A 24,364-nucleotide genomic window follows, 5' to 3' on the forward strand; every position below is an offset into this window, starting at 1 on the left:
CCTGAGCCACACTTGGGATTCCATCCTTTCTCCTCCGGGTGCCGTGTGTTAAGAGTCAGCTACTCATCCGAGTGAGCTGATCCCTGAAGGTCAAACGTGTTTATTTCTTCTGGGATTTGTTCTCCACTCTGCTGAGGAGGAACCTCGGAGAATCCTCAGACGGGTTTGCTCCACAGGGGAGTCGGGACTGATCCTCTCACGCATCAGTACTATGACCTTATTTTAACCGCAGTACTATTATAATAGTACGGAGTGGTAGTGGCTTCCAACTTTAGAATCTGAAGAAGAGTATTGAGGTTCGACTTGATGACTCCACAATCACCAGAATTATGCAGTGTGCGGTGGAATAGCTCAGGGGAGCAGCTGCGAGACTGAGGTGTGGAGGGTCCTTGGTTCAAACCCCCTCTCTCTCAGATGGAGCACATGAGTGCAGTTTTGGATTCAATCTCTCTGACTTGCTGCTGTGGGTTTAAGCCCAGTCATGGGGATGAGTCTTAGTGTTTGAAAGAGTTTTGAGGTTTAACTCGCAAGCTGAAGGTTAAATAGTAGAAATGAGATCCAGATCAATGTGAGATGAGGTGGCGCAGAAGCAAAGCATCTGTCTCCAACCTCCGTTGTAGGTTGTGGGTTCAAGCCCACTTGTGGAAATGAGTCTTAGTGTTTGAAAGAGTTTTGAGGTTAAATTCACCTTCTCACGGTTAAATAGGAGAAACAAAGTTTATCTAGTGTGAGCAGGACTGGTGGCGTAGTGGTGCAGGGGCCCAAAACCTCTGTAGGTGCTAGTGGGTTCAAATCCCACCACTGCCAGGTCTTGTGTGCGCTACCGTGGAGGTAGTAGTGGGGGCTTTGTCCCCACTGGTTGTTTCAGACAAGTTGAGCCTGGGGGTTATGCAAACAGAGAAGGGGACATGCCCAGAGTTTAGGTGGCATTGACAAGCATCTTTTGAATGAAGAAGTGAACTAATTGCTTTAAGCTGTATGTATAGTACCTTTTGGCATTTATAGCCCTTTTTTCTGCCTTACATATTTCTATTTATGTCTAAATGGTCAAATGGCGCGTTGAAGAAAATCATAGAACGGGTGGATATAAGTTCATGTCCTGCGGACGTTGTCAGTTTCCCGAGTCTACTGACGTCCCCTTTAGGAAAGCGTTCATTTACGTCATCGTGACGTAGAATTAGCTACACGGAAGTGGAACGTGCTGCTTAGCCAACACGCTTCAGCTCGCCGTTGATTCTCTTCTTTTTACAGAAAACACAAGCAGAAGCGGTGTCTACCTGCGACACGTGCCTAATGTTGACGCCGGTTTACTCCCACGCCGGACGGGGAGACTTCCGCGATGTTTACGAGCCGGCCGAGGACTCGTTCCTCCTGATTGACGCGCTGGAGAAAGACGCAGAGCTGCTGCAGCAGATGGGGTCAGACGCTTTCCCACCGCCGTCACCTCATCATTTCAACGTCCGTCGCCTGTGTTTTCCCGATGTTTAAATGTGGCCGTTTGCAGCCCGTGTGTGTGTGTGGAGGTGGGCAGCGGCTCGGGAGTGGTGTCCGCTTTCCTGGCGTCCTTAGTCGGACCTGGCGCGCTTTATCTGTGAGTTACGCACGCGAAGACATCAAACATGCATCGAGAAGAGTCATCGCACCACCTTATAAATGTGCGCGTCTCCCGTGCAGCTGCACCGACGTGAACCCCGCGGCGGCGCAGTGCACAGCGAAGACCGCTTCCTGCAACGATGCTCCGCTGCAGCCCGTCATCACGTCCTTGGTGAGAGTCACGCAGGCTCCCAATCACGTGTTTCCGGTGCGGGGATCTGACTCCTCCCTCTCCTCTAGGTGGAGGGCCTCCTGCCCCGCTTAAGTGGGACGGTGGACGTGCTTCTCTTCAACCCTCCCTATGTGGTCACGCCGTCAGAAGAGGTGGGTCAGCAGGTTGCCTTCAGTGTGTGGAGCTGTCGATCACCGTGCTTTTCTTCCAGGTGGGCAGCACGGGTATAGAGGCGGCTTGGGCCGGAGGGGAGCGAGGGCGAGAGGTGACGGACAAGTTTCTGCCGGCGGTCCCTCAGTTGCTCTCCAGTAACGGGTTATTCTACCTGGTTACCATTGCCGAGAACGAGCCGGGTGAGTTTAGGATTGTTCCTACAATGGTTTGCACAGCGGGAAGCTTTCCGACCCGTTCACTGATCTTTATTCTCCCACCAGACGAGATCATCGGTTTTCTGGGCAAATTTGGCTTGAGGGGAGAGACACACATGTCGACTAGAGCTGGAAATGAGAGGCTGTCCGTCCTGCGCTTCCATAGGAGCTAACAGTCACTTCCAAATCGCCTGAAAACATCACAGGAACTCATGTTTGTCGGACATTGTTCATGCCATTTTTTGCAAGCAAGGACAAATGCAGGTCACCAGACAAGAAGATTTTCTTATTCAAGGACGAGGACTACCTCTGCCATACCAACTTGTTTATATGAAAATAAATAAAAGCAAATGCCAGACAACATGAGCCCAGGCAGGTTTAATAATGACACAAACACTCACGATGTTCAAGGAACAGACACTTGTAATGTAAAGTGAACTGGACGTGTGGTTTTTAACTGTGAGAACTGGACTCCCACACGATGCGTCCGTCCTCGTCCTCATGCTGACCTATTTTATGCAAGATATTAACAATGTAATTTCGTTTTGTCACAACGTTGAAATGTTTTTATGTTTGCTTGGTAGACCTCACGTACCGCTAGCGGTGTTAGAACATTAAACCCTTACTATCTAGACGGTTTGTATTTCCTGAGCAGACTGTAGTTGTGGATGAGAACTGGATGTGTGGTTTTTAACTGTGGGAACTGGACTGGACCACACGATGCGTCCGTCCTCTCGGAGTGTGACCGCGCCGCTGGCCACCAGCTCTAGAGCGGCGGGGAAGGCTCGGTGCTCGGCCTCCCGGATTCTGTCCGAAAGACTCTCCTCTGTGTCGCCGGCCAGCACGGGCACGGACTCCTGCACGATGATGGCGCCTGCGTCCACCTCCTCCTAAACACACAGCCGGGAGTGTGTTCAGTTCGGGAGAAATGATAAACTCTGGTATGAAGCTTTCCGTAGTCGGTCATACTTACTGCTACAAAGTGGACCGTGCAGCCAGTCACTCGCACTCCCGCCTGCAGCGCCTGCTTCTGGGCATTCATGCCCTTAAATGAGGGGAGCAGGGACGGATGGATGTTCAGCAGCTTTCCTGTAAGAAAGACATGTATGAAAATGTGCGAGACCTTCATATGACCCACCACATCATCATAACAATGTTGTTACTCCGCACCGTTCCATTTCTTGACAAAAGACCCTGTGAGGATCCTCATGAATCCTGCCAGACACACCAGCTCCACCCCAAATTCTTCCAGCACACGATCAATTGTGCCGTCAAACTCGGTCCGGCTCCCGTACAGTTTGTGGTCCACCACCTACGTCAGGGCAGACATAAACTCCATCAACATCATTTATTGTGTTCCCCTTACTCCACCTAATCCCTCAGTTTATCCAATCCCTTTGCAAACCCATTAAGGTGGAAACAGCAACTCGTGGTTATTCATTGTTTGTTTTCACCTGTGTCTGGATGCCAGCCAGCGACGCCTTCTTCAGGCCCAGAACCCCCGGTCTGTTGGAGATCACCACCACGATCTCTGCAGAGCTCGATGGGTGCTTGGCCTGCTCTATCAGCGCCTGCAAGTTGGTGCCTGGGACAAACATACCAGAAGACTTTAAAGACAGAGAGTAAATGACTACTGCACAGATCATTTCCTCAAATATTGAACTACTCCTTCGATGGACGCACAAGGCACTCCGATTCAATGCCTCTTTTCCAGAGCAATAAAAACACACCTGTGCCAGAGATGAGGACGGCCACCCTGGTCCTCTTGCGTGGCATCTCGCCGTTGCTATGGAAACCTGCAGCCGAGCAGAAGTAGTCATAACATGTCAAAAAAAGTGAAATAAAGATCACAGCAAGTCATAAAAGAAGTTAAATTGACTATGATTTTATTAGACATGCCATATTATGACTTTACTTGACCTGCAATTCTATTATAATGGTATGGAACGGTTGTGGCTTCCAACCTGAGAGTCTATAAGAGTACTGAGGATCGACTCGACAAAGTCCAGAGTTAAAGCTTCGATATGTGTGAGATGGAACAGTGCAGGGAGAAAGCAGGAAGGTTGAAGGGTGGAAGATCCACAGTTCAAACCTGCTCTCTAAGAAGGAAGGTTCAGGTGCAGTCATGGGTTCAAACTTTGGAGCTTACAACTTTTTTGCCATGACATTTATACTATCACTTTTTTTCTACCTTGCATATTTGGACTTTTCTTCTAATATACTATGCGTCATATCAAATATATTGTAAAAATGACCCGATCACATTTGTATCTATATAGTCTACTGTTAGTTAAGTGCATCCCATGGACAACTTTTAACTGAATCCGGCACAGGCTGTAGATTTGTTTACTCTTTTAGTGCATCCACCCATAAATTCTCGGTTCAAATTCACTTTTGGTCTGGATTGTAGTAAAAAAAAGTGTCCCAAAGTGAGAGTGGCAGAGTGCCTATACCAATGCAAGAAGAAAGGATGAATAGCATGATTGATCCTCCAAGCTGCACCAATGTGTCTCGGGGGCATTAATCCATTATGATATTTTATTTATGTTATTTGGGCAATACATTGATTTTTGTATACTGACAGGGGCAGTTAGGTTGCTGTGTCTAAGAAGATCATTCCAGGGCTACACATTTAAGCAGGGTCAAAAAATGCCACAGAAAAGAATTAAAAAACATATGTCAAAATGTTTTTTTTAAGTCAAAATGTGTACGCTCGAAACCCCAAAACACCGGGAACCGTTACAGGTGACACGAGGCAGACGGGTTACGGCGGAGGGATGCGCGTCTACGTCCCCAGCTAACTTTAAGGGCGGATAGAAACGAAACTAAAACTCCTCCAAACGCCATGTGGCCATCACAAGAATGTGTTCAGCTCTCATTAGGGTTAATTGACCACTAGCGTTAGATCGTTTGTGTATTGAAACAGCTGAAGAACCGAGTGAACAGCCGTTAGCACAAATTAGCCTCAAGCTAATGTTAGCCCACTTAGCAATGGACGCCGCGACGCGTGTTAATATTTGTCAGTGGTGGTTTTGCTGTTGTTGTCCCCGGTCGACAGCATAAATCCCCAGTCAGTCTGATTTTATCATCTTACTTTGTCCTCTATCCATCTTTACGAAGCAGGTACACAAACAGCAGTAAGGTTACAGTTCATGCTTGTCCGCCATCTTTGGTTGTGTCATCTGTGACGCTCATTAACCTTAGCTAAATGGTGACGTCATGACGAGGGCCCCCGCATGATTTAATGATAGCGCTTCAATTTGGTCAATCAATAGTTTGACAGATGATTAATTAAAAAAAAAAGTAATCATACTTTTGGATGGAGGGTAGCAAAAAATATGATATGAAACATGATACTATTTTATTGGGAATCATTTACTGTGACTTGAATATTATCTGTAATCATTAATTTAATTATTCATAACTATTTTTGACATGTGTACTTAAGCATGTTTATGAATGAGATGGTTAGTAACAGACAGAAAACTAAAAAAGATTGTCAACAATATTAATTTATTTAGATATTCCAGTATGCTGGTAGCTTTATTTTGCCTTTGCACAAAGGCGGCATCATTTGACGGACACATTAGATTTAAAGGGAAAAGAGCAAAACATGCTTAAGCGCCTTTGTACTTCTTAGAAAGCCTTCAAACCAGTTTTAAAGGGAAACAAGGGAGGAAACGGATAATTGCCCAGGTTGACAGTTATAGTGTTTTAAATTAGCTAGACTAATATATGCTTTTAATTAACAATTAAGAAGCTCTTTCAATATTTGTTGTTTAAACTGCATTAAGACACCTCCAATGCGGCTGCATAATCTTCTATTTTCCCTCCACCAAAGAAAACCTTACACAATCTCCAGGCACGCGCACAGATAGACCCTAGCGGCGCGGAAGCACCTGCGCCTTTACCCTGGATGAGAAAAGTGCCCCTTTCATTTGAAGCCTAATTTTTTCTTCATTCATCAATATTTAAGAATAAAAATGACAAATTCCCCCTCAAATGTGTTTAGATATCGCGCGGGGGCAATGATTTCGCCCCGACATGCCCCGCGGCGCTCCAAGCCCCGCCCCCTCCCTCCCTCATCCACTCAGTGCTCGTGCTGTGCTGAGCGCCAAACGGATGTAGCGTCAGAGCAGCAGGTGATGACGCTGATTGTGAAATCCCCCCCCGACGTTGTTTTGTGATAAATTAACCACATTAGCGCCGCTGGCCGCTGGTCCAACGTTTGCCTAATAATAAGGCAAATAATAAGGCATAATAAGGCGTGATTTCAAAGACTTGTCCAACTGTTTACTGACGTTTGTCATGTTTGTCAGCCTGTATCTCCACCTCTCTCTTCATTACAGATAATTCTCTTTTAACACACACATAATTGTGTGTGTGTGTTGACAGCTTCATAGAGACTATGCAAGTCACTTTTTATTCTTATTATGCACAACATTGTTTCGCTCATTTACAAAATTTGACTCCAAAAGGAGAAAGACAGGGACTATCGTCCTGTTTATTTATTTTATTATTAGTATTCCAAAATGAGTCAGGTTTCTCCCGGCGGTCCCTCAGATGGGTTATTCTACCTGGTTACCATTGCCGAGAACAGGCCAGGTGAGTTTAGGATTGTTCCTACAATGGTTTGTACAACGGGAAAAATTGCGGACAGTTCACTGATCTTTATTCTCCCATCAGACGAGATCATCGGTTTTCTGGGCAAATATGGCTTGAGGGGAAATACACACACGTCTACTAGAGCTGGAAAGGAGAGGCTGTCCGTCCTGCGCTTCCATAGGAGCTAACAGTCACATCCAAATTACCTGAAAACATCACAGGAACTCATAATAGGAAATGCTGACCTATTTTATGCAAGAGGATATTAACATTGAAGTGTAATTTGGTTTTGTAACAACGTTGAAATGTTTTTATGTATGCTTTGTAGACCTTAAGTACCGCTAGCGGTGTTAAACCATTACTATCTAGACAGTTTGTATTTCCGGAGCAGACTGTAGTTGTGGATGAGAACTGGAAGAGTGGTTTTTAACTCTGGAAACTGGACTCCCACACGATGCGTTCGTCCTCTCGAGCCCTGGTTCTCTTGGAGGAGCCCTGGTCTTCTTGCGCGGCGTCTCGCTATTGCAATGGAAATCTTTGTTCTGATTGACGCTCAACTCTCCACTGGGAGCGGACCTTCCACCCTGGAGGCGGTGTTTCAGGTTGCGGACCACCACCTGCTTGGCCCCTGCATACATTCACGTTTGTTTTTTTCAGTCAAATGAATTACAGTAAAAGAGATGATTGCGTTTTACTTTCCAGCGTGTCTCACCCTGCTGCTTGTGGGCCAGCGAACCCACAATCCACGCCTCTTCATTAGGTTTGAACTGGCATAGCACCGTCTGAGCATCCTCGGGGGCAACCACCAGCACGGCCCCCAGGCCGCAGTTGAAGGTGCGGGCCATCTCCTCCTCGCTTAGACCCCCCTCCTTGTGGATCCAGGAGAACACTGGTGGGATGCTCCACCGAGAGGCATCTGAGTCGTGTCACAAAGGCCACGTGGAAATATTATTGAATGAGAGCCACAAATGTTTCAGCTTCATCCACGACGCTTCCTCATCTCACCTAAATCGACTGCCAGCTCCTGGGGCAGCACCCGAGGGATGTTCTCCAGAAGCCCCCCCCCCGTGATGTGGGCGAAGGCTTTGACGGCGCCGCTGCGGAGGATTGGCAGCAGCAGGCGGCTGTAGATCTTCGTCGGAGTCAGCAAAACGTCGCCTAGAAGCAGAGTCACATGGTTACAGTCACGTGGTGGGCTTTAAAGGGGTAAACATGTAAGCAATGGAACTTTGTAATAAATCAATGTGCCAGTTGCTCTCAACTAATTATTTGGTCGACTCACCGACGGTCCGTCCCGAATCGGCAAAAGGAGCAGGGGAGCTGTAATCGAGGTTGGCCCTCTGCAGCACTTTGCTGACCAGGCTGAAGCCGTTGCTGTGGACCCCGGAGGAGGCCAGCCCGACCAGCAGGTCCCCCTCCTGGATGTCCCCCAGCCGGGGCAGCAGAGCCCCGCGCTCCACCGCGCCAACACAGAACCCGGCCAGGTCGTACTCGCCCGCCGCGTAGACGCCGGGCATTTCTGCCGTCTCACCACCTGGACATGGGAGAGACCAGAGACGTCAAGACGCGGGTAGTAGAGCGTCTGAAGGAAGCAGAGTCCCATAAACGTCCCCACAGCTCACCCAGCAGAGCGCAGCCGGCCACCTTGCAGGCCGCGGCGACGCCGCTGACCACCGCCACTGCGACGTCCACGTCCAGCTTGCCGCAGGAGAAGTAGTCGAGGAAGAAGAGCGGCTCGGCGCCTTGAGCTAACAAGTCGTTCACACACATGGCCACCAGGTCCTGACCCAGGCCGCCGTGCCGACCGCACGCCTGGGCAATCTGTGGTTATCAAAAAAATATAGAGAAGAATTCCTGAAAGAATCACGGATCTTTCCCCTGCTTCTCTGTCCCGTCAGAGCCAAATCTGGAGAGAGTTGAGGCTTTTGGTGGTTTCTTCTAAGTTTGCCTCGTGGCAAACAAACCTTCCTTATTCTCCATCAACGCGTCAAAGGACACCTACCCTGAGTTTGGTCCCCACGCCGTCTGCCCCAGAAACCAGGATCGGGTCGACAAAACTGGCTCCCTTCAGGTCAAACAGCCCAGCGAAGCCTCCCAGTTCTGCTTTACACCCTGATGGAAGCAAAACCTGGGATTTGACTGCATTGGAGCCGTTGACTTTACCTCAAACATCAAAATGACAGCACAACTACAAATTGTTTCAATCAGATGCACACTTAAAGATACAATAGCCTCATTATTTAATTGCACCATAATAGTATTTAATGTTACCGGGGCGGGACGTCGCCTTGGCCAGAGGCTTGATCATCTCCACCAACTTGTTTCCAGCAGCGATGTCCACTCCGCAGCCTTTATAAGTCAGACCTCTGTCAGAGACACAGTGAAGGCTGTTGCTCTGAGTGTTACACCATTACACTCAATCAGGGACTCGGCCATTTAAAGACACTAGGACCCAAGTTCATACAATTTCATGTTCAGTATTTAATAAGTACTACATACTCGTCCATCCTGATCCTCTTGCTGGGAGCGGGACCTCCACCCTGGAGGCGGTGTTTCAGGTTGCGGACCACCACCTGCTTGGCCCCTGCATACATTCACGTTTGTTTTTTTCAGTCAAATGAATTACAGTAAAAGAGATGATTGCGTTTTACTTTCCAGCGTGTCTCACCCTGCTGCTTGTGGACCAGCGAACCCACAATCCACACCTCTTCATGAGCTTGGAGCTGGCATAGCACAGTCTGAGCATCCTCGGGGGCAACCACCAGCACGGCCCCCAGGCCGCAGTTGAAGGTGCGGGCCATCTCCTCCTCGCTCAGACCCCCCTCCTTGTGGATCCAGGAGAACACTGGTGGGATGCTCCACCGAGAGGCATCTGAGTCGTGTCACAAAGGCCACGTGGAAATATTATTGAATGAGAGCCACAAATGTTTCAGCTTCATCCACGACGCTTCCTCATCTCACCTAAATCGACGGCCAGCTCCTGGGGCAGCACCCGAGGGATGTTCTCCAGAAGCCCCCCCCCCGTGATGTGGGCGAAGGCTTTGACGGCGCCGCTGCGGAGGATTGGCAGCAGCAGGGGGCTGTAGATCTTCGTCGGAGTCAGCAAAACGTCGCCTAGAAGCAGAGTCACATGGTTACAGTCACGTGGTGGGCTTTAAAGGGGTACCGTATTTTCTGCACTATACGCCGCACCTTTAATGAATGACCTATTTAAGAAAATGTTTCATACATAGGGCGCATCGGATTATAAGACGCGATAAATACTGCAGTCAGCCGTTTTACCCGGGTTTGCGTTATGCTAGGGTGACCAGACGTCCGCTTTTCCCCGGACCTAAAAAATGCATCCGGCAGGGATTCCAAAAACGTCCGGGATTTTGCGTCGTCGGATATTTGTGTTTCTCCGGGTCTTTCACAAACTAGTTATTCCGCCCTAAGTGTTGGAAATGGTGTCTCCCTTTCGTTCCACCTTCTTGCGCGAGCTCTGACTGTAGAGAGAACAGTCATTGGTCGACCGATCTCAATGTTGCCAGATACACGATAATTATCCTCCAAATAGTCGTATCAAAATGGTCGTATTTGGAGGATAATTATCGTGTATCTGGCAACATTGAGATCGGTCGACCAATGACTGTTCTCTCTACAGTCAGAGCTCGCGCAAGAAGGTGGAACGAAAGGGAGACACCATTTCCAACACGTAAAGGCCGAATAACTAGTTTGTGAAAGACCCAGAGAAACACAAATATCCGACGAGGCAAAATCCCGGACGCATTTTTTAGGTCTCAAAAAGAGGACATGCCCGGGGAAAAGAGGACGTCTGGTCACCCTAACTGTAAGTAAGCACAGTATTGGTGGTTACTGACTGTTAGCAGCATTACGCTTTGTAGTTTACCAGTCGTACCGAAACATATTTATTATTATTGGTTTTTCATACTGAAACATTTTGACAGAGCGCCTTGAGCGCCATGTACAACCAGTGTGGATCAACCAATTGATCCATATATAAGGCGCTCCGGATTATAAGACGCACTGTCGTTTTTTGAGAAAATGAAAGGCTTTTAAGTGCGCTTTTAAGTGCGCTTTTAAGTGCGCTTTTAAGTGCGCTTTTAAGTGCGCTTTTAAGTGCGCTTTTAAGTGCGCTTTTAAGTGCGCTTTTAAGTGCGCTTTTAAGTGCGCTTTTAAGTGCGCTTTTAAGTGCGCCTTATAGTGCGGAAAATACGGTAAACATGTAAGCAATGGAACTTTGTAATAAATCAATGTGCCAGTTGCTCTCAACTAATTATTTGGTCGACTCACCGACGGTCCGTTCCGAATCGGCAAAAGGAGCAGGGGAGCTGTAATCGAGGTTGGCCCTCTGCAGCACTTTGCTGACCAGGCTGAAGCCGTTGCTGTGGACCCCGGAGGAGGCCAGCCCGACCAGCAGGTCCCCCTCCTGGATGTCCCCCAGCCGGGGCAGCAGAGCCCCGCGCTCCACCGCGCCAACACAGAACCCGGCCAGGTCGTACTCGCCCGCCGCGTAGACGCCGGGCATTTCTGCCGTCTCACCACCTGGACATGGGAGAGACCAGAGACGTCAAGACGCGGGTAGTAGAGCGTCTGAAGGAAGCAGAGTCCCATAAACGTCCCCACAGCTCACCCAGCAGAGCGCAGCCGGCCACCTTGCAGGCCGCGGCGACGCCGCTGACCACCGCCGCTGCGACGTCCACGTCCAGCCTGCCGCAGGAGAAGTAGTCGAGGAAGAAGAGCGGCTCGGCGCCTTGAGCCAACACGTCGTTCACACACATGGCCACCAGGTCCTGACCCAGGCCGCCATGCCGACCGCACGCCTGGGCAATCTGTGGTTATCAAAAAATATGTAGAGAAGAATTCCTGAAAGAATCACGGATCTTTCCCCTGCTTCTCTGTCCCGTCTGAGCCAAATCTGGAGAGAGTCCAGGCTTTTGGTGGTTTCTTCTAAGTTTGCCTCGTGGCAAACAAACCTTCCTTATTCTCCATCAACGCGTCAAAGGACACCTACCCTGAGTTTGGTCCCCACGCCGTCTGCCCCAGAAACCAGGATCGGGTCGACAAAACCGGCTCCCTTCAGGTCAAACAGCCCAGCGAAGCCTCCCAGTTCTGCATTACACCCTGATGGAAGCAAAACCTGGGATTTGACTGCATTGGAGCCGTTGACTTTACCTCAAACATCAAAATGACAGCACAACTACAAATTGTTTCAATCAGGGGCACACTTAAAGATACAATAGCCTCATTATTTAATTGCACCATAATAGTATTTAATGTTACCGGGGCGGGACGTCGCCTTGGCCAGTGGCTTGATCATCTCCACCAACTTGTTTCCAGCAGCGATGTCCACTCCGCAGCCTTTATAGGTCAGACCTCTGTCAGAGACACAGTGAAGGCTGTTGCTCTGAGTGTTACAGAATTTCTTGAATTTCCCCTAGGGGACCAATAAAGTACTTATCTATCTATCAGTCTACACCATTAAGGAGTCAATCAGGGACTCGGTCATTTAAAGAAATACTAGGACCCGAGTACATATAATTTCATGTTTATTAAGTTCCACATGATATACAGTACAAAGATGGACTTGACCACAAACTAGTGTGAACAAAACACTTTCTCACACACACCTGCGGTCTGGGTTCAGGTGGGCGATGGCCCGGTGGCCAATGTCGCGCCGGTACACGGCCCCCGGGAAGCCCACGGCGGCCACGCCCTGATTGGCCGCCTGCAGGGCCGACTCCAGTGACGGCCTGACCGCGGTGACAGTGAGGACCCGCCCCCCGCTGGAGACCACGCCTCCCTCCTTCAGAGCCGTGCCGGCGTGGAACACCTGCACCCCCGAGTCCTGGACCTGGGACAAGCCTGAGGATGAACATGCCGTTAGTCTGGCGTACGCCCGGCTTGAAGTTACCAAACACACGAGAGGATTTACAATCTAAAACGTGGTGTGTGAGGTTTAAATCATTAAAGATGTGCTGCGTGACAAAAACCTGACAAGAAACAAACTAAATATAGCGACGTGTAAACATTACTGTAGTTGTAGAAAAGCCACTGGGCTCCGGCCGTGATTGGCATCGTGTAATTTGAGCGGTTAGCAATGCGTGCCTGTGATCTCCACTCCTTTCTTGTAGGAGCCGGGGTACCCAGCACTGGCCATCACCACGGTGACCGCAGAGCTGTCCTGGTGCCACACGGGGGCGCTGGAGACCAGTTTGCCACTCATGGTGTTCAAGATCACTTCATACAGGTCGCTCTTCAGGAGGGGCAGCAGCACCTGAAGGAGTGACGGGACATTAGGGGTGGGAATCTCTTGGCACATCGCGATTCGATTCCGAATCAGAGGTCAACGATTCAATACCGATTAATTGATTCCAAACAGATTATCAATTCTAAAATCGATAAAACGATTATCAAATGCATTTAGATTTTTAAAACATTTGAGTTTGCTACTCAGAGGTTGCTAATCACTTCCTACTTTGTTTGATGGTTAAAGAAAATCAACAGATGATTTACCTTCTCAAAGAGAGAAATCTGTCACAACTATGACTTTCTATCAACAATGCAGGTAGCATTCTAAAAAAGCCTATGTAAAAAAATATTGAACTGATTATTATTATTTTTTTAATTATTAAAGAAAAAGGAATGTGAATCGTATACACGAGCCAGCATAATAACATACAACTGAAGCATCATTCCCATTAAACGTCCGTTAAAACATCCAACCGCTGGCCGGAATGTAACCGTGCCAGCCAGCTACATGCACCCGGCTAACGTCAGTGGCTAGCTAGCTAGCGCTTCCAAGAAATAGCCGTGACCCAATGACAATAAAATCGTTAGCGGGGTTGAGCTAACGTTAGCTCGCAAAGCTGCGTTACGGGCGAGGTACCAATCCGACCTGAGGGTTCATGCTTGTGGCAGACATCATTCATTAAGCAAGTCCTTTTATTCTCTCACAAGAGCCTGAGCTTGTGACTGGATTTTGTTTTCAAGGCCCCGTGATTTGAGAGAGAAAAGTAGAAAAAAGGCCAGTTCACACAGCTCAGTTACTGTTAGCTTATGTCAGCTAGCTGCGCCGCTCAGTGCGCGTTGGGCGGAGGGTGTGCGTGCGTATGTGCAGATCTACCAACTCTCACGGTTTCGCCGTGTGACACACGCTTTTGCATGTTTTCACACGCACTCACGCCACACAACCAATTTCTCACGGCAAAAAAAAAAATCTGATTTTGGGCCGAAGCGCGTTCGTTATTTTTCAAACTCCCCGACAATAGATGGTGCTAAGGAGCGCATCTGTAAACCCATTCGCTGCATAGACATCCTATTTACCCCAAAGAGTCCCGAAGTTAGCAACAGAAGAAGATTTTCAAACAGACACAACCGCGGGAGAAACTCAGGAGGAGCAAAGACATGTGGTTCAATTAAGTACTCACTCTGTTAAACTTTAAATCTTGAAAGAAATTATTTGTTGTGTTTGTGCGTGTGATTTTGAGTGGTGAATGTAAACTCAGCTGTCATAACAAGCAGCACTGCTGCTAATCTAATCTTAAACACAGGTCTATTAATTAGGCTATATTGTGGTACATAGACAGTCATTGAGGCACAGCAATAGTTTTCTGGTTGAATGTTCAGCTCAAGTCTAGAAGGCCCAACAAGTCATGAGCAGATGAACATAAATCAGAATAAGTTCAGGCATACCACCCAAAAATCCACGAGAATGCATGAAATAACATCTACTTAAACCAAAATGTCCTGGGGGTGGACCATCAGCTATGTCTTTGCTTCACAGAATGTAACCAATGTTGTCCATCTCCAGTAGGCCGCCCCTATCAACGACTTTGGGCCCCACAAACCACCAGAATGCAGGGTACAACATGGGTACTACGCCAAATGAATTCCAATTTCCTGATATTTGAGCCACCAACGTGTGTGGCTGCGTGCGCGGCAAAATTTTGGTCACCCCCGACAAAATCTCACTCCAAGGTTTTTTGAAAAGTTGGCAGCTCTGTATGTGAGTGGTGGTGGTGGGGGTGCTGGCTGTTGTAAGCGGGCTCAGCTGAGTGTTATTTGCACCGTAACACTTATGTTAGAGACACAAATCAGCCAGACATCTTTAGAATTCCAATTATGAACTTTTCTGAACCGAGACCAAATAGTTCTAGAGAGAACGGGACATTTCTGATGTATATTAATAAAAGACAATCCCGTGATGGATGGAGGGCAGAGAAACCCACCTGACACTCGGGGTCTCCAAAGCGACAGTTGAACTCCAGGACCTTCAGCCCCTGCTTGGTCAACATCAGCCCTGCATACAGAACACCTGGAAATAAAAAAGAGCCAGCGTGAACTTCATTAATGTCAAAGCACGAATAGAAGCCGGCGTGCAGCGGCGCGCGCTGGTCGGCAGAGCACTTGCCCACATAAGGAGTTCCCTCCTCCCTCATCCCGTCCACGGTCTTCTGCAGGACCGTGTCTCTGATCTGCTGCAGCAGCTCCTGGCTCACCTGCAGCAGAGACGCGAGCAGCATTACACATCGGGCCAAGGAGAGTACTAGAAGGGGGCCGGACTGAGAGGAGGGAGAAGCGTGTACCTGGGGGGTGGGGCAGTAGGCCCCCATGCCGCCGGTGTTCGGCCCCAGGTCGCCGTCCTGCAGCCTCTTGTGATCCTGTGCTGGAGGCATCGGTGACACCGAGGAGCCGTCAGAGAAGCAAAGGCACTAGGAAACGAAAAGGGGGGGGGGGGGTCCCGTCAATTCTCCTCTGATTTGCACAGTAAGGTGCATTTGGGGCAATTCTTTTATGGTTTTCAACTCACAGACACTTCCTCTCCTTCCAGCAGCTCCTCCACCACCACGGTTTCCCCTGCAGAGCCAAAGGCTCGGTCCTGCAGCGGCCACAGCGTCAGAGGAACAATCAGCTAAACGTGTGAATCCTGTGCATCTACTTTAACAATCATCAGTCACAGGAGTGGTTCAGTCGCTGTACTTCAGTCAGACATTTGTCTTCTCTCTCCCCTCCAGGCTAGTGTGACTACTCGGATGAAGGAGCCCAGAGAGGTTTTGTACCTTCATTATGTCCATCACAGCCCGACAGGCCTCTTCCCGGTCTCCTGCCACGATGACTCCCTTCCCTGCTGCCAGCCCGCTGGCCTTCACCACCAGCGCCGGGAAGTCGGCCCTGGAGACCCCCGATCCACCCCAGCAACGACACAAACTGAGCGTTAAAAGACGAATAGGGCAGCCGCCGTTTCCTAAACAAGGAAATGACTTTCCCACAGTATAGATTTCTTTCTGTAAAAGTGGAAACTCTTCTGGTGGACAGTTTGAAGGTGCAGTCTTTACATTTTAAATCATCAACTCGTGAAACAATCTGAGAAACAAAACCTCGGAGGAAATAACATTTTCTAACATGGTGCAAATATTGAGTTCAACTCCACAACATTGCGACAGGAGATCAAAGCTGAATTTAAAAAGAATGGTGTTATAGTTTCACCATGAATACTTCAAAACATTTCTTGGTTTCCTCTGTTCATTTCCTCTAACTTGTATGCTCTCCCTCATACAATCAACTGTTTGCTGCCCGTCTGCCGTACTGACGTGCGGATGTAGTTGCAGGCCTCCTCGGGGGCGGTGAAGGAGCCGTAGCGGGCCGTGGGGATGCCGTGGCGCTCCATGAAGGCCTTGGAAAAGCTTTTGCTGGCCTCCAGCTGAGCGGCTTTGGCCGACGGGCCGAAACAGGGCACTCCTGCTGCCGTCAGGTCATCTACCATACCTGGAGGAGAGGTCAAAGGTCAGGGAAAAGACGCTACGGACAGCACAGTTTGTAGGAGGGCGGGAGCTTACCTGCCGCCAGAGGCACCTCCGGCCCGACCACGACCAGCCCCACGTGGTGATCCTTACAGAACTGAGCCAGAATGGCGTGGTTACTCACAGACACCTCTGCGTGGAAAGAGAGAGGAAGCAGCACGGTCACGGTTGTAGCTACGGGTGTTTTTATCATTTAAAACATCCTCGGCCATTACCAGAGTTGCAGATCTTCCCACAGCCGGCCGTGCCTGCGTTACCCGGGGCAACCAGGACTTGCTGGACCTGCGGCGATTGGGCCAACTTCCAGGCCAGCGCGTGCTCCCGTCCGCCCCCGCCGACCACCAGCACCTTCTCTGCCATGTCACCTGGGGGGGCCAGAACACACCTTCAGCACCACAGCGACACCACCGGCACACGTTGAGCGCTCGGGAAGCATCTCTATGATTAATGCAAAGCTTGACCCACAACACAAAGGAGTTAGCTGCGCTGTAACGGAGCGCTGACCTTTACAGAGGGAATTATAATCTTGTAGAGCCACAGCAGCCCGGGTCCAATCACGTGGAACAACAAGTCAATTAAATGAAACAAGTAAGAAAAAGGCACGGTCACCAGGCAGCGCCGAATCAGCCGCGGCTCATCGACACAGAAAAGCAAAGCCACGGTCAGGACGAGATACAATGAAGTATTCGCCTTCAGCCCAGTGCGGCCAGTCTGCAGACTCTACCGGCGCTCTCAACTTTTCAAGAAACCTTGGAGTGATTTTTTTTTGTCGGGGGTGGACGATACGACAGTAAAGAACCAGTTCCATTGGCAGCAAAACAGCCCCACAGCATAATACTACCACCACCGTACTTGACAGTAGGCATGATGTTCTTGGGGTTAAAGACGTCGCCTTTTCCAGCATGATGGAGCACCTTGCCATAAGGCAAAAGTGATTACTAAGTGGCTCGGGGAACAAAACATTGAAATTTTGGGTCCATGGCCAGGAAACTCCCCAGACCTTAATCCCATTGAGAACTTGTGGTTGATGGGAAGAATAAAGGGAAGAAACCTTTATTCTTCCCTGGGACGGACAGACCGCGATGGACGTACAGAATGAACAATGTAAAATATGTATAATATGTTAAATTCATCAGACAGAAATGATTCAAATTAACATCTCATCATATGTGTTCATGACTCTTCCGCCTTCTGACATAGGACGCGCACGTGCGGTAATCCTGATGATCGACATCTGGTTCAAACTAACGAGACGATTCGAGCGCCGATCCGCCGTCGAGGGACAGAGATAGCCAGATGTCAATCATCTCGGTCATTTGACCTGGATTATGGGCAAGTTACTGAAAATGAGTATTTAGTTACAGTTACTACTTTTAAAGGTAATTGAATTACTTACCAGTTACTGTGCATCAAAAGTAATTAGTTACTCTGGAAAGTAACATTTAAGTTACTTTTATGTCTGCTTTTTAAATGTAATGAATATAAATAGTACTGAACAGTCAAACACAATAAACATATTTTTTAGACCTATTTATTGTAATCAACAGGGCAACAGGCCTTCAAATCAAGCAATAGTACAAAAGTCTTTTTTAATACTTAACTTAATACAAAATAACTGTTTCAGGCATTTGCCTGAAGGCAACTGACTCGACGGTTGACAGGATGCATCTCATCTTCAACATAGCGAGCAATCAATCTATTGCCGTGGTTGTTTGCGTGGAGCGGCGCCTGCAGTGTGGTATATTGGATCGAGCACTCAGTGCTCGATTGTGTTTGACTGTCACTACGACGGAGTTCTGTGATTGTTTGTTCATGCCTGCCGGTTGTGTGATTTGAGCGCCAGTAAATGGCCTAATTTGTACTGCATCCTCGTCTCCGTGCATTTGTATCGATTGAGATAGCCCACGTGTAGTATACGACTATAACAGTGATTATACATGTAGCATAAAGTCACAACATCCAGCATCCGCGGGGCAGCTATTTACTTACTATTTGCCGGCCCTCCGCTTCGCGTCACAAAAGAGAGTAACGAACTAATTTCAATTTCAGTAATTGTAACTGCGTTAATGTATTTAAAAAATACTTCGTTACATGCTCGTTACCGCTAAAAGTATTGGAATTACAGTAGACATTTGGTCGACTTAGTTGAACCACGTACGAGGAACAGGGCCCAGGTGTCCTCTGTCCGCTGGCTTCGGTCGGTTTCCAAACATTGGCCAAATGAGCAAATACAGAATCCCCTCGTGTTCATTTCTAAAGCGTCGCGGTGGCCGTAACCGAGCGGAACGACAGCGCTAAGCGAATCGATATAAAAATACAAAAACACACAACCAGCCTCCCGCCTGACAGCAGCCATCGCGCATCTACCGGCAGCGCGTGGGTGAATGCGTCACATGCGACGCGCCCAGTAGACGCTTCTAGAATAGCAGCTATGTTTTATATAAGCGTCATTGATGTCTTTCTGTAATTCTCACAATAGCAGAGTCATCCGGCGGGCCGAGCTGGACCCCCCGGCGGGCCTTGAGTTTGACACCTGTGACCTAAGGACTGTGGATGTCAACACGCGTTGCATACGCGCGCGCGGGCGCGCGCAAACACACGTGTGTGTTTTGCGCTGATGGACTGATGAGCTGCGCGCGGTAACGCAGCGTCACTCCGAAGCGCTAAATAGCGCAGAAACAGCGGATTGCGTCCCGTTTCCTTGGTGCCGTCTTACCTTTTATTTGCTGCTCTTGCTTGACAAATTTCGGCGGCATGTCGTTTTCTTCGTCGTCGTCGACTTTTTCTTCTTCTTTGGTGTATTGGCAGCGCATCACCGCCACCTGCGGTTCTGCCCGTAGTGTGGCTCTTTCTCCCAAAGTACCCCTCTCTCCCCCAAAATATGAAATAAGAAAAATACATAAATAAGTAAATGAATAAAAATAAGCTGATTCCTCATCCTCTCTCTTTGCACCTCATACTTGCAGCACCTCAACACGATGTGCTCAACCGACTCCTCCTCTCCACATCCTTCACACAACCCTCTCTGATGTTTTCTGTTAGAAAAATGAATACTGAATGAAGATGACATCTGAGATGTCATACACCCAATTTATTGTCCAAACATAGTCCTGTCTAAAACCCCTTCTTCACATGACATTATTGCAGTTTTTCCAACATGTTCCTATAATCTTCAGTGTTTTGTTTAGAGCACAATGCCCTGACCTTAACCTAGTCATCACTGTCTCTTCTCCCCTGTTCCTTCTGCCCACCCTTGTGACTTTGACAATCTTTTGTGAATGGTATAAATGTCTCCCTTTCTCCCCTCTGTCCCACCGTTTTTGCCACAATTTGTAGATTTTTTGGGCAAACAATGCACTTCACCTCTGCTTTACTGATAGTAATGTCCATCCTATGTTTGCTTTGTTCAGTGCCCTCTTTGCCAGCCTGTCTGCCCTCTCATTCCCACTAACCCCTACATGCGCCGGATGGCACCCATCGCCAAAATTATTCATGGGATTAAAAATACTAATAATGTGCATAATAATTAAGAGTGACTTACAGAATCTCTATGAAGCTGACAACACTCACACATTTTACTATTTTACTATTTTCTATGATGAAGCATAAGCAGCTAATATACCACAATAAACCTCACCAGACTGTCATGTAGCTCAACTTAAGACCTACCTTTCATCCCAATAATAGAATTAAATTAAACAAAACTGGTGAACTTGTCTAATTTGTAGAACAGTAGAACTACTTTTAAATTATCTGTCTGGAGAGAGAGAGAGAGAGAGAGAGAGGGAGCAATACAGGCAGACAAACATCAGTAAACAGTTGGACAAGTCTTTAAAATCCCTGATTTTCGTGTTTATTTTTTAGGAAACGTCAGACCACTTGCGACGTAACGTTTTCAGTGGCCTAATGTGGTTAATTTATCACTAAACAACGGCGGGGGGGGCGACAAGTCTGATAGAGTGAACAGATACTTCTTTGTCACAAAAAACATTTATGAAGTTTGGTTCTTTTATGACTTTATTATGGGTTAACAGAAAAAGTGATCAAATCTGCTGCGTCAAAAATATACATAGAGCAGTGCTAATATTTGGTCACATGTCGCTATTACCACTTTTAATGTGTGTTTGGGGTCATTGTCCTGTTGGAACACGCAACTGCGCCCAAGACCCAACCTTTAGGCTGATGATTTTAGGTTATCTTGAAGAATTCAAAGGTAATCCTCCTTCATTATACCATCTACTCTCTGTAAAGAACCAGTTCCATTGGCAGCAAAACAGGCCCACACCATAATACTACCACCACCGTACTTGACAGTAGGCATGGTGTTCTTGGGGTTAAAGGCCTCACCTTTTCTATTGATTAATGCACTTTTCTTCTAATGTTACCCTGGTAACCGCATGGATAAAGCAAAAAACGGGAAAACAGTGTTTTCATTTGATGGTTTTTACGGTAAAAGGGGCGATCAAAAGGTACACGGACCCAGTACTCGGGCTGCGACTGATGACGTTTCACAAGTCCACGAGAACACAAGAACGCATATTGAGAATGGCCTTAGTTCATGTGTCACCTGTACTGCCAAAAGCAGTCCTTGTAAAGTACTTATTTGCATGCATTAGGAATTCTACACCACTTTCATTTGGAGGTGGTTGTGTGTCTCTGTGTTAGTCCTGCGATTGGCTGGCGACCAATCCAGGATGTACCCTGTCTATCGCCCGAAGTTGGCTGGGATGGACTCCAGCCCCCCCGCGACCCTGTGTGCAGGATAAGCGGTTTGACAATGGATGGATGGATGGATTTCATTTGGAGGTACCCAAGTAGGATTTTGGATACTTTTTTACTTTAACATCACCATATTCTTGTGAAAAATACTGCGCTTAATACTCACCCCTTCATGTACTCCGTCATTGCAGGATGCAGGGTTTTTTTCATGGCACTGCTAACAAGAGGATCAGAATATGCCAGTTGATATTTAATCCCATAAATATGACATTTATTGAAATGAGCTCATCAGCAATCAGCTCAGTCAAGTCTGCTGAAGCTCTTGATCATCGTAAATTACAGCAGTGAAATGAATGCATGAATGCTCCTCTCGTTACGTGAAACTTAATGCACTCACACCAAACTGTTGAGAACAAAATGACAAATATTTGCAGCTGTTTCAGCTGAATGTGTGGCCACTCACTGCTAAAGGTGCAGGAGGGGGCATGTGCAGTTTAGGTTAGAAAACAGATGTATCAACAATAAGTGTCAACAATTGGTGTTTGTGGTGCACGGTTTTATAGTCCCTTTACAGCACGAGCACACATCTGCAACACATTCTGCTACGCGATTCATTGTCTGCAGCCTGCGACCGGCTGTGCTACAGCTGCATCATCGGTACGGATCATATATCATGGCTTTGGTTGTCCCTCGCTCTCTCTCCCTTTGAACCCCTCCTCCAGTCGTGTCCCTTCAGGAGGATGTCTGCTGATCCTAAACCACCGGGATCAATCAGGTGTTTTTCATTTTCATGTCACAATAAATAAGCCTTGAGGAGCACGAGTGGCAGTAGTGTTACAGGAGAGGGAGTTCGGGGGCATCGAGGAGTTCTTGACCTAAGAGGGACTCTCGCAGGGCGAACAGCGTGATGCCCGAGCTGTACGCCGCCGGGATGGTCACGTGCACCGACCCGGGTCGATCTGGCTCCTGCTCCTCTTCGAGGGCCACCTGCCTCACTTGACCTAATAGGCAGGGAAAAACGGGGATGAAAACTCTCAACGGAGGAAAAGTCTGCATAAATAAAAGCTTAATTAACGCGCTCTACCCTCGACATCCAGGGCTTTCCACCGAGGGTCGGACCGACTCTCAGACAAACCGGACAGACAGCAATCCGGCGTCAGTCTCTGCAGGACATCTTCTCGACGAATCAGCAACACAGATTCACTGCAGAGCCTCTGGTGGACCTCCTCCTCACTGCCTGAAAGAGGAAGAAAAAGGCTCGTCTACATTTGAGGAGAGATAATTCTTTTGGATAAATGCCCTTACTCACCGACATCTAAAGGGTTGGTCATGAAAACAGTATTGGGTGCAACGCCAAATATGAGCTGGTGGTGCCAGGCGTCCGGCACTTCCTCTCCCTCGGGCACGGCCAGCTGCATGTTCATGGTCGCCACGGGAACAGCGCCTTTTCGGATCCAGCGTGCGAGCCAGAGGATCAGCCCGACCAGCCGCCGAGGGTGGAAGTGGAAGAAGCGTCCCACTACCTTCCCCTTGCTGGCCTCCTGTGCTCCCTGGATGAGCTGAGAATGAGTTGCACCTGAAATGAATTACAATCCTTCCATCACCATCATCATCAGACCATGTAGGAAAAAGAGCGCCCTATTAGATTCGACGTGGGGTGAGTGTCTATGAGCCTCGACGTAACGACAGCTTGAGCCGAACGCCTCAGACGGCAATGCGAGAAAAAAAACAAAAAAAACGGTGTAACAGAGCTGAAAAACTCAATTACAGTTGCTCCTCTCAGGGCCATAAACCTCTTTGTCTACTTCGAGAGGGTACTTTTGAATTTGCCTGGCTTCCAGCGGCGCCAGCTGTCCTGCTGGCAGCAAACCACACTAACAGGCTTGAGACATTACAGAGCCTCATTCAGGGGGAAGTTATTGTCTCCGCTAGCATTCGTGACACCTGAAATGTCCGTGGAGCCCAGTGAAGACATACCAGCTATGCAAAGTCATGCTTTTCTTCATTAATATGTCATTACTTTAAATGTCAGAACAGTTCAGAGAGGGGCAGCTTTGAGCTCGGGTGATTCAATTGTAATATCTGAGACCATTAGTTCACTTCAGTCAAACATATCTGATAAAACCTTTAAAGTGTTTCTGTCCAAAGTCACTGTGTGTGAACATTTAAAAACAAACGCAATAAATGAAATTCATATATTTATTTTCTATATAGTTGTTTCAATTTTCTCAACCAACATCTAAAAAATAAGAGCCCACTGCTGGCTCGATTGACCTGCTTCACTCCGGGACAGCAGGTAGTCGGGTAGCGGGGACTCGTTCCTCCTCAGGCGGGTCCGGACGCAGCGGTCCGCTTCCTCGGGGGGCACCTCCACGCCGAGGGCCTTCAGCACGTCCACCACCGCTGTGGCCCCGCAGGCCGAGGCTCCTATCTGCACGGTCTGCCTCTCCACGGCCTCCCGGATGGACCACAGCATTGCTCCATGTGCTCCTGCCTCCTCATCACCTCCATGGATCTGCTCACTCGCCATGCGAGGGCCTCACCTGGAAAGACTGGGTCGGAGGTTAGCTTAATAATAATAATCATTTGTATTTGTATAGCGCTTTACAAGGTACTCAAGCCAGTGGAGCTTTGCAAGGACTGGGGCGATGGAATCTCTAGTGTTATTATGTGTGTGGAGTGACACACACCACACACACCTATCTGCAAATATATACGTTTTATATACATTTGTATTTTATAGCTTTAACCTGAATAAGCAGCAACAAGCACCTGCCCGTTTGTCTTTAAAATTGTATTAAATATTTTCCTACCGTCTACCTGAAGAAGCAAGAGGCAAACTGCCACAACATACGAACAGTCGAGTGCGCATGCGCAGACCTCTTCTTCATCGACTTTTTTCTCTACCGGTCAAATACAGAAGGAAAATAGTTAGCGCCCCTGCTGGTCGCCTAGAGCCATTACAAAAAAAGGGAAAGAATAAGAAAAGAGGGAGGGAGGTCGGAACAATTAAACGAGGAGGAATATATATATATATATATATATATATATATATATATATATATATATATATATACATATGTACAGTATATATATACATATAC

The 24,364-nt window shown here is 48.0% G+C and overlaps 3 protein-coding genes across 8 annotated transcripts; 1 reads left to right on the plus strand and 2 right to left on the minus strand.

The window, feature by feature from the left end:
- The first annotated feature begins 651 nt into the window (after positions 1–651).
- Positions 652–2,765, plus strand: hemk2 (HemK methyltransferase 2, ETF1 glutamine and histone H4 lysine). The gene is made up of 6 exons (XM_040172232.2): positions 652–1,418; positions 1,505–1,591; positions 1,675–1,765; positions 1,834–1,917; positions 1,977–2,118; positions 2,200–2,765. Exons 1-6 carry the CDS (start codon positions 1,294–1,296, stop codon positions 2,304–2,306), a joined length of 636 nt encoding a protein of 211 aa, XP_040028166.2. The 5' UTR covers positions 652–1,293; the 3' UTR covers positions 2,307–2,765.
- Positions 2,497–19,407, minus strand: LOC120816512 (trifunctional purine biosynthetic protein adenosine-3). Of its 3 annotated transcripts, XM_078101260.1 has the most exons (30): positions 19,258–19,406; positions 16,757–16,906; positions 16,578–16,673; positions 16,332–16,506; positions 15,801–15,912; positions 15,551–15,619; positions 15,327–15,452; positions 15,152–15,239; positions 14,970–15,055; positions 12,847–13,015; positions 12,369–12,603; positions 12,022–12,116; positions 11,753–11,862; positions 11,372–11,570; positions 11,032–11,283; positions 9,700–9,852; positions 9,407–9,610; positions 9,238–9,322; positions 9,010–9,104; positions 8,741–8,850; positions 8,361–8,559; positions 8,021–8,272; positions 7,744–7,896; positions 7,451–7,654; positions 7,279–7,366; positions 3,864–3,934; positions 3,588–3,718; positions 3,304–3,445; positions 3,107–3,222; positions 2,497–3,023 (listed from the first exon to the last, which is right to left on the minus strand). In XM_078101260.1, the coding sequence occupies exons 1-30, from the start codon at positions 19,352–19,354 to the stop codon at positions 2,763–2,765; spliced, it is 4,323 nt and encodes a 1,440-aa protein (XP_077957386.1). In that variant the 5' UTR covers positions 19,355–19,406; the 3' UTR covers positions 2,497–2,762. The 3 variants fall into 3 exon arrangements, with proteins under 3 accessions (XP_077957386.1, XP_040028106.2, XP_077957380.1); XM_040172172.2 differs by lacking the exons at positions 2,497–3,023; positions 3,107–3,222; positions 3,304–3,445; positions 3,588–3,718; positions 3,864–3,934 and having other exon boundaries at positions 6,632–7,366; positions 12,022–12,137; positions 19,258–19,407; XM_078101254.1 differs by lacking the exons at positions 2,497–3,023; positions 3,107–3,222; positions 3,304–3,445; ... (1 more) ...; positions 3,864–3,934; positions 19,258–19,406 and adding an exon at positions 19,016–19,133 and having other exon boundaries at positions 6,632–7,366.
- A 2,096-nt stretch (positions 19,408–21,503) lies between these two features.
- Positions 21,504–24,164, minus strand: LOC120816529 (uncharacterized). Of its 4 annotated transcripts, none has more exons than XM_040172211.2 (5): positions 24,074–24,164; positions 23,535–23,812; positions 22,570–22,836; positions 22,345–22,497; positions 21,504–22,261 (listed from the first exon to the last, which is right to left on the minus strand). In XM_040172211.2, the coding sequence occupies exons 2-5, from the start codon at positions 23,788–23,790 to the stop codon at positions 22,095–22,097; spliced, it is 843 nt and encodes a 280-aa protein (XP_040028145.2). In that variant the 5' UTR covers positions 23,791–23,812; positions 24,074–24,164; the 3' UTR covers positions 21,504–22,094. The 4 variants fall into 4 exon arrangements, with proteins under 4 accessions (XP_040028145.2, XP_077957410.1, XP_040028154.2 ...); XM_078101284.1 differs by having other exon boundaries at positions 24,081–24,152; XM_040172220.2 differs by having other exon boundaries at positions 23,535–23,803; positions 24,074–24,137.
- Between the last annotated feature and the right edge of the window lie 200 nt (positions 24,165–24,364).

The sequence above is a fragment of the Gasterosteus aculeatus genome, chromosome 1 (assembly GCF_964276395.1).
Source record: "Gasterosteus aculeatus chromosome 1, fGasAcu3.hap1.1, whole genome shotgun sequence".
NCBI classification, from domain to species: Eukaryota; Metazoa; Chordata; class Actinopteri; order Perciformes; family Gasterosteidae; genus Gasterosteus; species Gasterosteus aculeatus.